The sequence below is a fragment of the Myxocyprinus asiaticus genome, chromosome 6, assembly GCF_019703515.2.
Source record: "Myxocyprinus asiaticus isolate MX2 ecotype Aquarium Trade chromosome 6, UBuf_Myxa_2, whole genome shotgun sequence".
Classification (NCBI taxonomy): domain Eukaryota; kingdom Metazoa; phylum Chordata; class Actinopteri; order Cypriniformes; family Catostomidae; genus Myxocyprinus; species Myxocyprinus asiaticus.
Window position 1 is genome coordinate 14,856,933 of NC_059349.1, and position 18,478 is coordinate 14,875,410.

Sequence of the window (18,478 nt, forward strand, 5' to 3'; positions counted from 1 at the left end):
GGGGCGCCCCCTCTGGTTGAGCAGCGCACTGCATTCAGACTCTTTACTATGTTATGAACGCACCCGAAGTTGTTGCCTGGTAACAACATCTATTCGAACTCGAATGGAATTTCAAATAGAATCTGCAGTATCGTACTGTGATGAGGAGATTGGTCTTGATTAAAACATTTTCAAACAATTCATTCATTTAAAAGAATTTTAGACAACAACGAGAGTTTGGCATTGAACTCGTCAGCGTGAATATTTTATGTGTGAATACTCGCGTGCAAATCATTACTTTCCTGTTAGGTGACATCGAATTGGTGTTGACAGGCCTTGAGTCTGAATTTATGTTGTTCTCAGGCGATTTAAGATTTCAGAGTGAATTTGGATCATCCAATTTGGAGTCGAATAAGATATCAGAAAAATTGGTTGATTCTTTGAAGATGAAGCATGTCACTTTTTCTGTATTAAAAGTGCACTCAGTAATTTTTTCCTAATTAAAAAAGTTTTACCCCTAAAGAAATTAATAGTAATTTTAAAACATATGTATAAAATCATGAGCACTCATATTAAATGAAGACTCCAGTCATATCAGTAACCTTATAAAATCTGTTTTATTCTACATGGAGAGGGTCCGCATATGGGGGCTGCCATGTTAGAATCACATGACCAGCTGAATACTACTCGCTTAGTCTCAGTAACCGTCCTGTTATTTGATACTTTCACTCACTGATTAAAATAATCGTGGCTGACTGTGACTACTATATTTCTACAATGACATCTGAAACTGAAAACTACTGATTTTAAATGATGCTGCATCCAAGCCGCTAGGTGTCAGTGTAAGTCCAAGATGACACATAGACAAAAGTTACTGAGTGCACCTTTAAAATGCTTTCTCCTATTGTCCTGTCTCAGTGAGGTCACTTTTTCCCCGCAGCTGCCATATTTGTGACCATCAGCGGGAGGGAAACAATGGCGGTGAATGAAAAAACACCGTAAAAAGATCTCAAGAAAAACATCAAAAATGCTTTTGACCCATGCAACGTCACAGCAAAGGTGTATACAGGTCTGAAGTCAGCACAAATATTGCCAAATTGCAGACATTTAACTATATAATATAACCTTCGTACGCCAGGGAGTCTGATGTGTGACCGGTGTTCTGAAATATTCGGTTTCTGAGATTTTCGGTTGCACTGGGCAGAGCATACATGAATATTCACGAGTTTCCTGTTTCGTGTTAAAGCGACACTGAAAATATTTGTGCATGCACAATCTATAAATTGTTGTGAAAAGATGAACCGTTCATCTTAACTCCGTTTGACGCTGAAACATAATTACCTTTCCGAAAACATGAATTGTAATCCAAGTAGGCACTAATATTTTCAGTGTCGCTTTAACACGAAAAAGGAAACTCGTGAATATTCATGTATGCTCCACCCAGTGCAACCAAAAGTCTCAGAAACTGAATATTTCAGAACACCGGCGAGTGCACACGCCTGCCGGTACATCACCGTAAACATCTCTCATTCAGAAGTTACACATTTTTTGTGGTTTTCTGCTCTGCTCTGGTTTGGTCAAAACATTACAAAACGTCTGTGATGTTCCCATCTGTATGAATGTAAGAGCATCTTTTAACTCATGAAGAATGCACAGAAATCAACTGAGGCATAATAGTATTTTACTTTGTAGTCTGGTTGAGTGAATAAAGTCTGTGCTTCATGATCTTATGGTGTATTGTTTATTGACTGACACATACACATTTAATATATATTATATATTCACATTATAGTGCTTTTTATTTATTACATTGTGTTACAATTATGACATACCTTTTGTACAGTCTGGGTGTTATGAATAATATCATCCTATGTGCATTTCCAGTTTAATTGTATCCGACTCGTTTGTTATAAATATAGTAGACATGTGTACAGATAACTGACATGTCTGAATAAATGAGCAAAGACTGTGCTCTTCACCTTCATTGGTTGACTTTGGCAAAATGAAGCTGTGTCACTTAAAATATAAAACTTTATTAAAATAAAAATTACATGTTGGATTTGGTAATGAAACAGCAGTATCACCTTTTCAAGATTTATAAATAGAAACAACATTTTCGCCAGCTTTTGCTGCATCCCACGGTGCAGCACAATGAAGAAATATGGAATTTTTGTCACAAACATGGCAGCGTGGTCGTACACTGACGTCACATGAAACAGGTCAATACCAGCTTAATATGCAGATACAGCTATTAGTAAGCCATTCATAGGTTAATTTTCTTGAAAACTGTAAGCACTGTGTTTCTGTGGCACTATGGAAATTGCTCTGTTTGTTTAGACCCATCCCAACAAAGTTGCTCAACCAGTGGCGTGAATTGTGGGCAGGACTATCTCTTTGTTTGACCAACAGCAGACGGGGAGCGTATTCAGAAAGCTGTTTTGCAATTCCATTTGTTGGCGCTAGTGGCACAGAAATTACATACTTCAGCTTTAAGGCTGATTACATTTACTAAAATAGAAAGAAAGAGGAACGTGAAAGTGTATTGTTTCTGAAGATATTGATTTAACCACTGGAATTATGGATTACTTTTATGTTGCCTTTATATGCTTTTTGGCCTTCACATTTCTGGTCACTATCCACTTGCATTGTATGGACCTACAGAGCTGAGATATTCTTCTAAAATATTCAGGAGAAGAAAGAAAGTCATGCACATCTGGGATGGCATGAGAGTGAGTAAATTATGTGAGAATTTTCATTTTGGGGTAAATTATTCGTTTTAGTATCTGCTTAAATCATATGATGCTTTTCTTTAACAAAATGTTTATAAAAATTGTTCTGTGCTTTAAAACAGTTGTTTAAAATGGTTCTCAGAACACTGCATTCATGATGACAAACTATATTTTGTCATCAAAACAATTGATTATTTTAAAATAATGGCATATATATAATGAAACAAACATGGGGTAGTAGGGGGTGCATAAGATGTCTTTATAACTAGGTTTGTCTGTGTGTTTTGAATACACAAAGAAAAAGAAGATACATCCTCCTAAATATTACTTTATGAAAAATTATGTAGAAATATAGCATTTTTCTTTTTGTGTTTGTCATCACAATTTCCAAGGTTCTCACATTAATTATTTTTGAGCGCAATTGCAATCAGAACTGTCTCTCAAAATATTTGTTCTTTATATATTGAATGCAGTTTTTAAATACTGTTTGTGTGGATTGCACCAACTTATGCAATAAAAAGCTACGGTTGACATCAAAGGAATTAAAGTATGCATTTATTTTCCATTTTTGTCTAATCCGTCTGATTTCCGCGGGGATTAACAGACCAATCATGAATATTGAGCGAGCGCTGATAGGTTGGAGATGGAATCTACCACGAGTGGATGCAGAGTGATATGTGCTAGTGACATCAGAAAGAAGAGGAGCATCATGTAAATAACTCCTCATTTCAATGGTTTGGAAAGGGAAACATTTATTCTTGGTTTGGGCCTATTCAGTTATTCAAGTTTGAGCAAGGAGAGGCAGGAATAAATGTTTTGTTAGAGCAATTTATACCACTGAAACTGTGAACTGTGACACAAATGGATCATCGGTGAAAGAATTAAGGTAAGCTGTTCACATACATTCTTTCTTCACAGTTTTCTGTTTACTTACTGTACCTATATCTCTATCTAGATTGTTCTTAGGCCTATGAAGAAACTGTGACATATGTCACTTTACTCATTTATTTACACTAATACAGATATGTCCCTGTAATCTTATATGAGCCAGTTCATATTTCAGGACATAAATTAAGGACTGATAATGAATTTTGTAACAGTCAAGACACTTTTTGTCCACTTTGACATTTGTCATTATCTTTCAGAGATTGTCATATTGTCACAAACCTAAAGTATTATTTGAATTTATAATTCTAGATTACAAACAGAACTGATGTGACACTATGGAAGTTTTCATATAATGCAAACGCTTATGCAGTATACTGTGTGGAAGAGGGATTCAAGAGTATTTAATCCATTGGCATGGAATCCCTGAATAAAGTGGCAAAGCAAAAGCTGCTCCTTTGTCTAGTTAAAATTTGTGTTTTTGAATTTTTTTTTTCTTTTAAGTGTCCCTTCATTGCCAATGGAGGGGGAGACAGAAGGAAGCCAAGATCTTTCTAGCACACACCCACTAAGAAGTGGGGCAGAGAAAGGTACTGAGCAAACCAATGACCCTCAAAGTGAGTCATCCAGTGCTCTTTTGAAACCCAAAGGATCTTTCACTTCCTGCTCCCTTGGATCCCCACCTGCCCTCTCTGGTTCAGCCGTTTCTGCCCTGCAATCTAAAGTGAAGGCAGTGTCCCAGAGAAAACTCAAGGGGAGGGAAAGAGAAGACCTATTGGCAGAGGTTTCCATAGAACAGTTGGGGAAGAAAAGTCAAGATGATGTGGTGTTGTCTCCTTGTCAAACAGAGAACACTGAACAGAGCAGGAAGTCAAGCACTGGTGATGGAGAAGTGTTGGAACCCAAGATTCAGGTGCACACTGCCCTGACCAACTCTGTTATGGAAGGAGACAAGGAGACTTGCAGAAAAAGTGGGAAAGACACCCTTTGTCAGGGTGTAGCAGGAATGTCCCGTGGGCTTTGTGAATGGTCTAGCCTGGAGGACATTGCAGTAGGCGGTGCTAGTGAACCTCAAGGGGACACTCCGCCATCAAAATCAACGTCTTCTCCCAGGCACTGGGCTCCTCCCAAGGGCTTTTGGAGAGTGGCTCGACCAGAGACATTACATCTAAATTCAGAGAGTCCCTCCACACTAGCAACTCCAAAGGATATAATACCTACAACTGAGGAGGAACCAAAACAGAAGCCAAAACTAAAGTCTGTGGGTGCAATGGTTCACAAGGAGCTGCAAAGGTCTGACAGCTTGGAAAGTGCTTTTCATAGGTGTCTCCAGAAGGAAACTAGCATGGCAGATCCCATTGTTGGCCTGTGGAAGGCAGACAGCTGGGAGACTGTGTGCTCCAGAGGAGGGACTTTGTCTCTTGCCGAGAAAGTAGAGATTAACCAGAGGTATTTGAACCAATACCAAGTCAAGGCCATTGAGATCACAACTTCTATGCATCCAGAAGGACAGTATCAACCACCAAAGGAGCCATACAGAGGTAAGTCCTTTGCTTAAACAGCATTCGCAAGCCATTTTGCTTTCATAATGTGACGCTTTTCCAAGTGAAACAGGATATTAAGCGAGGAAAAAAAATTAGGGTGGGGCTCGTTTCATCAATTAATTTATCTGGAATTGATTGAATAGCGAAAATTGTCAACTAGTGGATGTAGGGGAGGTACTGGTAATGTTCTAATTGGAAAGTCATTTCAGACAACAAGATCACACAGGAACTCGACATGTTGATGCTGAATGTTCCAGTACTCTGACGTGGACCCATTCTGCTGAGTTACTGACAAGCACCATCTCCCATCAGGCATCTTTACAACAATTCATATGTGTTTACCTTTTCCTGTGGTGCTACTGAGTGTCGTGTGGGCAGCCTCAGAGACATGGTTCTGGTCCCATGGAAATCATTAATTAATCTTGTTCACATAATCAATGATGTGTGTAATTTGGAGGCTGTATTTTCCCTCCAAGTTGACATATTTACTCCACTGATGGTTAGGTTAAGGGTTCTGGGTTTGGTTTAGGTGGCAGGGTTAGTAAAATATTAGGGTTGTCTATTTCACATGTTAATTTAGTGTGATTAATTATATGAAAAATAACACATAAAAAAAAAAAGATCACAATTAATCATAGTCCGACCCCTACGTAAATTCCTACCATCGGAGCAATTTAAGCTTGATGTACCACCTTCATGTTTTGGCAAATCTGTGGCAGTAGGGGGCAATCAGCACTCTGGCTATACAGGCCTTCTAAAGGTGAAGGATATAGCTGCAAGCATTTCTCCAAAAAGAGGGGGAGCTCCAAACCACCATTAAAGATATAGGAAGCTCCTAAACTAACCCTTTCCCTAACCTTAACCATGAGTGAAAGTGACGCCTCCTTTTAGAGTTGGCGCAACCCCCTTTTGGAGATCTCCGGCCTGCAGCTATACCAACTTGTTCTAAAGAGAACACGCTTTTGCACTCAAAGACTGAGCACAACAGAATGCAAGGTTTTGAGATGCACTTTTTAAAGTTTCAAACTACATTTAACTTTACACAGCGTCCTGTACTAAATTATCTTTATTTGGGTGCCTTTCTCAGGAAATATTGGTATGCGATTAATTGTGATTAATTCGATCAATTAATAGGCACATGATGTAATTCATTTGATAATTTTTTTTTTATTGACTGCCCAATAAAATATGCATTCCTGTTGACTGTGTTGCATCATTTACAGTCAAAAACAACTTGCTTTTGGTGTCACTCTGTGGACAATTTCACCTGGAAACTAGAGCTCGCACGTGCCCATTCGTTCAACAACACTTCCAGCTTTGACCACTGGGGGCAGTGGTTTGAATTTTGTTAAACACAGACCTTTTCAGCTGAAGAACTTTCAAGACTATCACCAAATTCACAGGTTGCGTCTCGTTTCAAAGGCTGCGTCCTCCAGAGGTCGCATCTGTCGGCCGCATACATCATCGAGGCTGTCTCGTTTCAGAAAAGCAAGTAGGACACTCTGAATGCAGCCTTCGAATGCTACCTTTTTTCACGGGAATTCGGAAGATGCATGTGTATCCTTTGTGGGCACTAACAACCCACAATTCTTTGCTTCAACGGAAATGAACATTATTTGTCTAAAATATGATGTTCAAATGCAAGTAATGTTAATTCCCAAGTTGAAGTACCTCAGTAGATGGGTGCAGAGTATATAATATGTATAATTATAGTAATATATAATTAAAATAAAGTATTATAGACTAAAAGTACACATGTCAAATCTATTTTCTTTTCTCTCTACATCATTATATCTCTCATAAAATGTCCCTTCCAAAGGGACTTTGTTCCCTTCTCACTCGAAGCGCTCGCGCTTGTTAAAGAGTGGCATGTTGTCATAGAAACCATGATAAGTTCTGATTTCGTTTGCCCTACGAAGGCCATCTTGTTTAAACAAGGCTTGTTTAAAGGAGGACCGCTGCCATCAAAGGACGCGTCCTACTTAGCACACAGCCTTCGAAATGAGACACAGCTATAGTGAGATCAGTCTGTTTCAGAGGCTGAAATAGTTTGCATATTTTCATGTAAGATTTTTTTTAAAATAACGTGCACCAATGAATAGTTCACAATAACACCAGGAATGTGTAGTAAGGAAGTAAATAGTGTCCCTTTGATTTCATGTTAACTTTAAGAGGTAGTAGCTCCCTGTCTTGTCTAAATAGAAAGAATAACAGAATATCACATGCTTTGAATGTTTTCTGCTAGTTTTCAAAGAAGGACATACGGGACCCTCAGTAATTTGACAAGAAACACAAAAACAGATCTGCTCATTAACAAACATTTTCATAAAGTAATCAATAAAGGCTGAGGGTTAATTGCACTGTGTGAGTTTTAACCATATTTATGATTTAACCAGCATTAGTCACCTATGGGTCACTGAGCCAAAACTCACAGCAGGGAGGTTAGTATGATCTCTCAGAACAGATGTGCTTGCCTGTCATCGTGATTACAGATGTGGGGGCTGGGAGAGAGTGGAGCAGTGGAGATGACAATGTTTTAATACCGTATGATGTTGGGAGAGGCTGGAATCTGCCAGCTTGGTGTTCAGGAGTGTTGCGTAATAGCAGATTGAGCTCTACTGGCTCGGAGGGCAACAGGATGAGGGTACAGTGGGTTTGTATTATCCTTCAATTTGCACCCATGGAAGGACTTCAATACATTATCAAGATGTGCTTGAGAGTATACACGATCAGCCACAACATTAAAACCACCTGCCTAATATTGGTCCCCCTCGCGCCGCTAAAACAGCGCCAACCGCCAACCAGTCTGGCCATTCTCTGTTGACCTCTCTCATCAACAAGGCATTTCCGTCCACAGAACTGCCGCTCGCTGGATGTTTTTTGTTTTTGGCACCATTCTGAGTAAATTCTAGAGACTGTTGTGTGTGAAAATCCCAGGAGATCAACTGTTACAAAAATACTCAACCCAGCCCATTTGGCACCAACAATCATCCATGCGATTATATAATCAGCCAATCGTGTGGTAGCAGTGCAGAGCATAAAATAAGGCAGATACGGGTCAGGAGCTTCAGTTAATTTTCACATCAACCATCAGAATGGGGAAAAAATTTGATTTCAGTGATTTGGATTGTTGGTTCCAGACAGGTTGGTTTGAGTCTTTCTGTAACTGCTGATCTCCTGGGATTTTCATGCACAACAGTCTCTAGAATTTACTCAGACTGGTGCCAAAAACAAAAAACATCCAGTGAGCGGCAGTTCTGTGGACGAAAATGCCTTGTTGATGAGAGAGGTCAACAGAGAATGGCCAGACTGGTTCGAACTGTCAAAGTCTACGGTAACTCAGATAACCACTCTGTACAATTGTGGTGAGAAGAATATAATCTCAGAATGCTATTATGAGATGCGGGTTTGCACTGTTTGGGGGCACGAGGGGGACCTACACAATATTAGGCAGGTGGTTTTAATGTAGTGGCTGATCGGTGTATTCTACAGCACTATGTTTTTTTGTTTGTTTTTGTTTTGTTTTGTTTTTTTGCAACAGATTTACCTCCCTACAAATTAGATGATTGGGACTCTGCAATCTTCACAAAGGAGCCTGTGTTAAACTATAGGTAAGAGACTGTGCTCAACCAAACACATCATTGAACTGTGGTAGACCTCTGTGGGAGACAGAATACAAATCCATGGAAAAGACACATATCCAATCATTTCAAGATTAAGACCACTATTCAGTATGTACACAACATGCCCATGATAGAGATTACATAAAAAAAATTATATGACTCTGGTGTTCTGTAGATTTAATGATTTGTGATTTGTGGGAAGTGTGGTGCAAAATCATCATATTGATAATCTTGTAGTGTTCAGTGTTATATACATGTATGAGCATGGAAAGTACAGATTATAAAGTTAGACAGAGCCTTTTAGAAGTTTGGATGTCTGGTCAATCTTTCATAAAATGTTGAGAAATTGTTAAACTTACTCAGGAAAGTGTAATACTTTTGTTGTTGTTGTTGACAGACCTCTGATCGCCACCACTGAAGTAACTCTCAGCCCACGTCATGAGCAAGCAAAGCGTCTCCTAGAGAAAGCTCGATTCAAAGCACGTTCTCAAAACCCTAAAAGTGAAAACCCCGGCTGCCCTGCTCAAAGGGAGGGACTGTAAGTCACCTCATAATGTTTGTCCTTTTACACTGATCTATTACTAATTCCTCAAACTATAGAGTGCAACAATCTGGTTCAGAAAGTAAATATCCCATAAATTATTTTTCCATAGTGGAATTGATTATCAACTATAATTTATTAACCTTTGAAGACAGGCCTACCATGAGCTTGAAGTTGTCAGTCGATGGTATATACCTCTGTTGAAGTATTCATTCTGCATTATTTCAACTTAATAAAAAAAAAGAAAAGATTTTAATGCAATCGATTCGGTCTCCCTACAATTTCAAACAACTTCTTCATTTGCATATAAGTATTTTGAAATAAATGTAACACTTTACTTCTAAAGAAATGAATTGTAATTTTGAAACCTATGTCTAAAATCATGAGCACTCATGTGAGATGAATACTTATCAGTAAAATATCAGTTATCTTATAAAAGCTGTTTTATTCTACATGGAGAGGGTCCCCTCATGGGGGCTGCCATGTTAGAATCACATGACCAGCCGAATACTATTCACTTAATCTCAGTAACTGCTCTGTTATGGGACACTTTCACTCACGGATTAATTAATCCTGGCTGGCTGTGAATCGTGAATTTCTACAATGGCATTTGTAACTGAAAACTATTGAGTTTGAATAATGCCGCATCCAGGCCCCTAGGTGTCAGTGTAAGTCCAACACAATGTGAACAAAAACTTACTGAATGCACCTTTAAAATGTATTGATTCTATACTTATAATCAACAAGTTTAAATCAACAGTTTTATATTTTTTCTATCGCTTTTAATTTGATGACATCATCTACAATGCTTCATAGGATTGTAGTTCATTCTCTCATGAAAGACTGTATGTACACAGTTTTGTACCCAGAAGCGAAGCTAGAGGACAAGCAAACCAAGCAATTGTTTGGGGCCCCGTCAAAGGGGGGCCTCAAGCAACGGTGAAGCTGTGAACGTTGTTCATTTGTCCTGGGCTTAATTAAGGGCTGAAGCCTCTCTGATGTAGCCCAAACAAACAAATATGAAATTACACTACAAAAGAGGTGCAGCAAAGTGCAAAAACATCAGCAAAACTGCAAGAAATTTTTTATTTGTATTTTTTTTAAGAAAGAAACAGACAAACTTTGGCAGAGAGCACATCACCCTCTCATGGGGACCGGTTGCACAAGCGATGCGTAACAACTTAGGCTAGTTATAGCGTAAATCCGTAAACAACTAAATATTTGATTGTTGCACCATTAAACCATACGTTTAAACTTAATATTCACAGAAGCCTCCGAACAGGAGTAACGGGTACAGTAGGAATAAAAAAGCAATTGATTGAATGACATCAGTGTTTGTGTGACAGACTACAATCCTTGAGATATTCAGATGTTGACATTTGCAAGAGAAAATATTGTGTAAAAAAAGTCTTCTAGTGATTCTTCAGCAGGAAACATATCTAAATGATACACTTTACTGCGTGCGTCATCAGGAGTTACTGGCTTGACAAGTTTCAACACATACAAAATATATCTCATATTCAGATGAAAAAATGCCAGTTTTTCCAGTCTGTTGTGTTAGTATTTTTTTTATTCTTGTATTAATTTTGCATACTGTTCCTAAATAATAAGTTATACGTTAAGAACATCTGCAACTAAATGAAGTAATTACTTAGTTATAAACTAAAGAGTAGTTACAAAGCCCTTAGTTTGAACTTTACCTTCCAACTTAAATGATACCTTACACACAGCTGGTGCAACTCTACCCTTAAATCCCCAAACCCAACTCAGAATGCTCATTCTCCAGCACAAGCTCTCCCTCTTGTGAGCTAAATCTACCAATCAGAGACCCACATGCAGACTGTGACACTCAAGGTGAGGCAACACTGTTTATGAAACTCCCTGGTTAAGATATTCTCTGATGTAAAATGAAATATTGTCAAAGTATAGGAACACACTATGATAAATGTTGGAATTTGAATTAAATTATGGTAATGGGGCAGGTCGTTTTCTTGGGGGGTGGATGGTGTGTTGTGGAGGCAGGGGCACCAAAGAGTGGTTTTGCTTAGGGCCCCAAAACTTCAGAAACGCCACTGTTTGTACCTTTATCTTTTTGTCCAATTTTCAAATTATTTTTAGTTTCAATTCAAAGTTCGTTATTTTGTGATTCACCTCAGAGCTGCTGGGGTTGGTTCATGACGAAGAACTCTTTTATAAAGGATTTTATGAAATCCCTATGGAAAAAATGAATGGGAAAAATACTTATGGAACCAGGACAGCTGAAAAAGTGGGCAGACACTGTTGCGCTTTATGTAGAGATGCCTCATTCTTCTCAGACCAGTGTAGAACGGCAGCTGTTATTATCTGTGTTCCTTTACTACCTTTCCCCAAAAAAAGCTGTGTGAAATATTAGTGTCCCTTCTAAATTCATGACCCATATCCTGTTATACTCAGAGATATTTATACAAAATGATCTTAAATCATTCATTCATAGGTCTGTTCTTGAGTTACATAATCATATGTATTGCATACTGTATATATTTGGCAAATGCTTTTTTATTAATCCTGTCATATTTGCTGAGAACATAAGTATGAGTCAACGTGCACATTAAAATAATTAAAATCCCCCATGTAGGATAATTTGTTTCACTTCAAATCAAGAATGAATTTTGCATTTGTTTTTGTTATTAGAGTTGAATGATGATTATGTAAAGTCATGAAGTGATGTAATAGAGATAATGAAATGATACAGATCGCAGATATCCTGGTGTTCTCTACTAGCTCTTGTCTTTCCTTTGTAGGGAGCTCTTACCAATCAGTGTTTCATCTACAATGCACAGTGCTGTTCTTGTCACGGCTCAAGAGGAATTAGCTTCATCTCATCAGCAAGTGGACATCCGAGGCAGGAACCATGAACACGGCGTGCGCTTACGTCAATATGGACAGTCACCTACAAGAGTACGTTTTGAAGATGAGTCAGAAAAGGAGGCTGAGCGACGATACCTAGAGCGGGTTCGTGAACGTGGGCCAGTGATGGTGGAGAAATCCCCCTTCACCCAGCAGTTAAAAGCAGAACCTGTGTTCAACAACCCAGAAGACAGCAGGGGGGCTTCAGTTAATTGGGTAAACGTCGGTATCCCTGTGGCCATATTGACCAAAGAGGGAGAGTGTATAGCTGCCATGGTGCCAAAGGAAGAAATACTCAGGACATGTGAATCTTGTGGGAGCATCTTGAGACTTGCACAGACCAAAGAATCTGCTACCACACCAACACACAGTAGCATAGATTCTCGGGTGAAGGCAATCCCTCGATGGGTCACCCCTGGCCAATCAAGTCAAACCATCTGCCCAACTTTAATGGAAAGAATTACTTTCACTGGAGGACACAGCCTGGCTGAAAGTGTTGGGAGGGGAGGTGTGGGCGGTGCGGGTGAAAGCATGTCAGGTTTCGGGAAGCTTAGAAGAAGGAGCAGCAGAGGTGAAACAGGTCATGGTCCCTATGCTCGAAGTCAGGATCTATGGGCTCAGAGGAGGAACTCAAAAACCAGGTCAAGTCTGGAGGATCGAACTGGTATCTCTAAAGTTACAGAGACACCTGCACAAGGTGTCACAGAAACCTCATCTGAGTTTGAGAATAATGATCTCACCAGCAATGTCAGGGACTCTCCTACTCCTCAGCTTCCAATCAAATCGGCTCTGAAATCAGGTTCCAAAAGCAGGCAAACAGGGCAACGGGTGGTTAAGCTAATGCCCTCGGTTCAGTATCGCTTAATTCACCTTGACCACAAGCTGGATGGAGGCTCTCACCACGAATGTATTCAGCCTGAAGAACACCTCAGTGTCACTCTCAGTGCCTCCCCAAAGGTTCTTCCAGTCACCTCAGGACTGCCTTCTTTAACCAGACCATCCTCTCTCAGGTATTCCTCATCAGTGCTGACAACAGACCTCCAGGCTCTAACAATATGGGACCCTGCAGCAGACCCAGTCACTTGTAAGTTTATTTGGAACAAAGTTCTCAAATTATAGTATTATCTCTGTCTTTGTAAGACATGATGTTTGCCACAACTGTACAATGCCTAAAGGCATATTACCACTGTAAAGGCGGTACATCAAGTAAGCCTTGTGTGAACTGACACATACCTGTACACCACAAAATGTGTTTACCTCGGCACAGAGGCAGCATAAATGTATTTACACAGGAATCATGTTTGTGGTAAACAATGTTTAACAATGTAAGTTGATTGTAGATTCTTTGCCTTCAGAAAACATGATGTCTACTAATTGTCATGACTGCCGTTTAAGGAGCCATTTACATGGAACACATTTTTGCGTCCATCTGTGCTGTTTTTCAGTTCTTTTCATATGTCTTTGACCTTTGTGCTGTGTTTTGCTGTTTTTTCAGCGTCACTACAGGAGCGCCACTTTTTATAGATGCTGACCCGTGTTAAAAAGAACTTCAACCCTCATGCCATGCCAGATGTGTATGACTTTATTTCTTCTGCTGAACAAAAACAAAGATTTTTAGAAGAACATCTCAGCTCTGTAGGTCCATACAATGCAAGTGAATGGTGGCCAGAACTTCAAAGGTTCAAAAAGCATATAAAGGCAGTGTAACAAGGTTAAAAATGGGAAAGGAGGAGTCGGAAACCAGCTGAACAGTCAAAATAATATTTAATGAAACAAAAAGACAAGCTGCGTGTGGCTCTCTCTTTCTTGAACTGCACTTGTCCCTCTCCTCATCACGGCCCGGCCCCGCCCTCCTCCTCATCACAGGCAGCATAAAAGTATTCCATAAGACTCCAGAGGTTAAATCTATATCTTCAGAAGTGATATGATAGGTGTGTGTGAGAAACTGATCAATATTGAATTCCTTTTGTACTGTAAATCTCCACTTTCACATTGACTTTCACATTCTTTTTCTTTAGTTTTTGGTGATTCTTATTCTTTGTGCATATCGTAACCTTCTGGGCAGGGAGAAGAATTTATAGTAAGAAAGTACTTAAAAATGTATCTGTTTCTCAACCACACCTTTCATATCACTTCTGAAGACATGGATTAAGCCACTGGAGTCGTATGGATTTATTTTTATGCCGCCTTTATATATATTTTTCGGAGCTTCAAAGTTCTGCCCACCATTCACTTGCATTGTATGGACCTACAAAGCTGAGATATTCTTCAAAAATTATTTGTTTGAGTTCTGCAGAAGAAAGAAAGTCATACACATTTAGGATGACATAAGGGTGAGTAAATGATGAGATAATTTTTCTTTTTTGGTTGAACTATCCCTTTAACAGCTGAAGTGCTTTTTAACATTGGTCGGCATCTATAAAATGTGGCGCTCCTGTAATGATGCTGATAAAACAGTAAAACACAATGCAAAGGTCAAAGACGTATGAAAACAATTAAAAAACAGCACAGATGGGTGCGTCTTGAGACACTTGCATTCTCAATTTGTGGTGCTGCGTCTAGCTTTTTTTAGCGCAAAGGCGCATCTGGTGTTAATGGCCCCTAACGTGGCTGATGCACCATTTTCCTGAACAAAAACTAATTCTCGATTCCCAACCGTACATGGATTGCTCACTCAAATCCTGACCCTACATGGTTTGTTCCTCTCATTTATTGTTCATTAGGTCATTTGGCAAATGAGGGTGTCAGCAGGGATACCAGAAGCTCTTGCACACCCTCTGTTCCCTCAGAGTGCCACCCAAATCTGAGAGCTATGGGCTTGTCCAAAGCAAGTGACCTTAGGGCAGAACTTCTGAGAGTAGAGCACCGAAAAGCTGAAATGCACTGGGATGACAGTGTAGCTGGGTCTAGGTAAGCCAAATCATTTTAAGTCGCTGTCTTAGTACAGAGTTTGCTAATCTTTATCATGGATATATACATCATGATTTTGACATTTGCATCATAAATACATTAAGGTTTATAAAGAAACTGAAATCAACCTCACCTGGTGGAGTGTCCGTAAAGTTAAAGGAATAGTTCACACAAAAATGAAAATTATCTCATCATTTATGCATCCTCATGCCATCCCAGATGTGTATGACTTTATTTCTTCTGCAGAACACAAACAAAGAATATTTCAGCTCTTTTGATTCCTATAATCAATTTTAAGCTCCAAAATGCACATAAAGGCAGCATAAAAGAATTCCATAAGACTCCAGTGGTTAAATCCATATCTTCAGAAGCGATATGATATGTGTGGGTGAGAAACAGATCAATATTTATAAATCTCCACTTTCTCTTTCACATTCTTCTTCCACTGAAGATTTGGATTACTTTTATGCTGCCTTTATGTGCTTTTATCTCTTAACTGTTTAAATGACTGTTGTCCCAGGCAACTGATTTCCTACATAGCTGTTCACGTCTCTTATATCACTCTGCAAGCTTTGTCTTCTTACGTAATACATTAGTTCAAGTCAGTAATTTATTTGGTAAGTAGCTTTGGTAAGTGGAATAATGTGCTGAAAATCCATTTTACATTGGGGTACTGTTTAACCTATCGGGAAATCACTGTGCATTTCCCCATATTTTGTTGTTTATTGCTCTCATTGTGGGCTTCTTCCCCATTACCTATGTTTAGGAGAGGAGGAGAGAGGGAAGGAAGGCCTAAGTTATCTCTCCGCCGCTTTTTCTCAGCCATGGGACTAAACAGTGTGGGTAAGCTGGTGAAGGGTAGCCGCTCCAACAGTATGGAGCACCTGTGTTCCCCCACTGCCCGCTACAGTTCTGCCTTCTCCAGTCCTACACACAGAGGCCTGGCCCCTCTTCAAAGAACTCCCTCTCTCCAGTTGCTCCACACAGTAAGTCTGCATTCAGAATTGTTTGTTAAAGAGTTAATCCATCAAGTACCCACCATTGCAATATCCTAAGAGATAGTTTGGACTGTATTTTCTGGCTTTGTTTAATGAAATTGCAAAACACATCATACGATTAGTCTGCTGATTATAATACTTTACATTTGCAGACTTATGTAATGACACACTTTGTGTGTTCAGCAAACTAACCAGAAAAAAAAAAAAAAAAGAATAAGAAGCAACTGCTCTATCTAGGGAGGCAAGTTGACCTTAGAAACAAGATTACAGAATTTACTTGGAAGACAATTAGGCTGTAGAATAATACAAATAATGCTAATTCTACTACGAATAAAAGTGCTAAATACTACATGAAGAATGCTACGTCTATTACTAATATAAGTACTTAGTAACACCAAAGAAAAATGTAATAAGGGGTTTTTAATTTCGGAGATAAAATGGGATTTTGGGCTGTATTCAACATTTAAAATTTCAGACCACATGAGATCATTGAGATTTCTAGACTGACATGATAACATCAATGAGATGCCAAAGAACTCGGGTTTGAGCATGCCAGTAAAATCTAAATGTTTATAATCGTTGCGTATGTACAGTGTCCCGAAAAATAATTTGGATACATACTACAGCCACGCATAGAATTTCATTGCATTAGATAATACAATATCAAACTAATATATATATATAAAGAAGGCAGTGTTTCAATTTTGTGTTGTTGCTGTCTGCCACCAGGAGTCTCCTTTGGCTCAGTTACATAAAGCATCTTCTGTCCAGTGTCTACAGTCCCCAAAGAGGAAGTCTGAACATTCCACTATACTAGGAGAGTTACCATTGCCATTGAGTTTTGGACCCAGGTATGTAAAACATTGCATGTGATAAAGTTGATAAATATTTCTAGCATTGAAGCCACACTTTATGCTTTAACACATTTGTAGCCCATACAGAAAGATAATTCAGGGCAATGAAGTCTGGATGATACAATTCTACTTTAAAATGACAAATCTGTATAGTTATGATATATTCTTAATTTGACTGTTGATATTGTGGTTGCAGGGAACTTCGGAAAGAAGAGAGCCTAGTGGAGGCACTTGAGGATTCTCGAGGGACAGGTCCACAAGGGCGGCTGATACAGGCCTTTCCTGATGGATCTTTACTTATGGAGCTCATCAGACCTGCCAATGGACCCTTCGGCTTTGTCATCTCCAGGGGTAAAGGGAGACCCGGCTCAGGTAGCCCTATGTGGTTCAAGTGAAAATTCCCACCTTTAACTCAATATCACTAAAGAACGACAATGTTTGAGATGATTCATAGCATTTAAAGTTTTTAAACAAAATCAAGAATTTGGTATGCTGGTTTTACAGGTATGTATGTGGAACGAGTTGGAGACAGTCCCACAGAGAACATCTACACTGGGCTACTGGGTGTTGGAGATGAGATTCTAGAAGTCAATGGAGAAATCATAGCTGGACTGACCCTAGATCAGGTTACACGACTAATGACCCGTGATAGCAAAGCCACGATCCGGATCCTTCCACATTCCTGGATCAAGCACTGATGCACAAGGAGCAAACTACAGACCATGGAATTATTAAGATGATGACAAAGGACAGGACAGTTTACAAAAAATGTATTATGAAGATGTTGATTATTACTTTTATTTATCTGTAAGTTACAGTTAAGAGCATGCACAATCCATGACATGTGCAATGCATTGTTTACAGAGCACTAAGAAATAAAAACATTTAAACTTTGTGGGTTTTTAATATACCTGCCACTGGTCGCCTTCTTAATTGTAATGTCTCATGTAGATAGATGGATGGATGGTTGGATGGATGGATGAGCATTATGGGTACCTGCCGCTGCCTTTGAAGTCGAAGCATGGATGGATGGATAGATAGATTAATAAAGGGATAGTTCACCCAAAAAATTATATTCTCTCATCATTTACTCACCCTCATGCCATTCCACATGTTTATGACTTACTTTCTTCTGCTGAACACAAATGAAGATTTTAAGAAAAACATCTCAGCTCTGTAGGTCCATACAATGCAAGTGAATGGTGTACAGACCTTTGAAGCTCCAAAAACCACAAAAAGGATACATAAAAGTAATCCATCTGACTCCAGTGGTGAGAAACAGGTAAATAATTTAGTCCTTTTTTACTATAAATCTCCACTTTCACTTTCTACTTTTTCTTCTTTTGTTTTGGCAATTTCGCATTCTTTTTGCATATCGCCACCTACTGGGCAGGTAAGATAATTTATACATCGCTTCTGAAGACACAGATTTAACCACTGCAGTAATAAGGATTAATATGATGCTGCCTTTATGTGATTTTTGGACCTTCAAAATTTTGGCCACTATTCACTTGCATTGTATGGACCTA

At 39.1% G+C, this 18,478-nt stretch overlaps 1 protein-coding gene across 1 annotated transcript; it reads left to right on the forward strand.

Annotated features, from left to right (window-relative positions):
* Window positions 1-3,408: 3,408 nt before the first annotated feature.
* Window positions 3,409-17,967, forward strand: si:ch211-13f8.1 (uncharacterized). The gene is made up of 10 exons (XM_051701543.1): window positions 3,409-3,594; window positions 4,098-5,134; window positions 8,679-8,748; window positions 9,158-9,298; window positions 12,082-13,271; window positions 14,911-15,097; window positions 15,864-16,083; window positions 16,825-16,946; window positions 17,146-17,321; window positions 17,454-17,967. The coding sequence occupies exons 2-10, from the start codon at window positions 4,114-4,116 to the stop codon at window positions 17,645-17,647; spliced, it is 3,321 nt and encodes a 1,106-aa protein (XP_051557503.1). The 5' UTR covers window positions 3,409-3,594; window positions 4,098-4,113; the 3' UTR covers window positions 17,648-17,967.
* The last annotated feature ends 511 nt before the right edge of the window (window positions 17,968-18,478 follow it).

What these genes read in the sequence shown, in the direction of transcription:
- si:ch211-13f8.1 (XM_051701543.1), top strand. Translation starts at nt 4,114, where the DNA reads ATGGAGGGGGAGACAGAAGGAAGCCAAGATCTTTCTAGCACACACCCA. An exon ending in TGCAGCAGACCCAGTCACTT is followed by an intron (nt 13,272 to 14,910) that starts GTAAGTTTATTT and finishes ATTGTTCATTAG; the next exon opens with GTCATTTGGCAAATGAGGGT. An exon ending in CCATTGAGTTTTGGACCCAG is followed by an intron (nt 16,947 to 17,145) that starts GTATGTAAAACA and finishes TTGTGGTTGCAG; the next exon opens with GGAACTTCGGAAAGAAGAGA.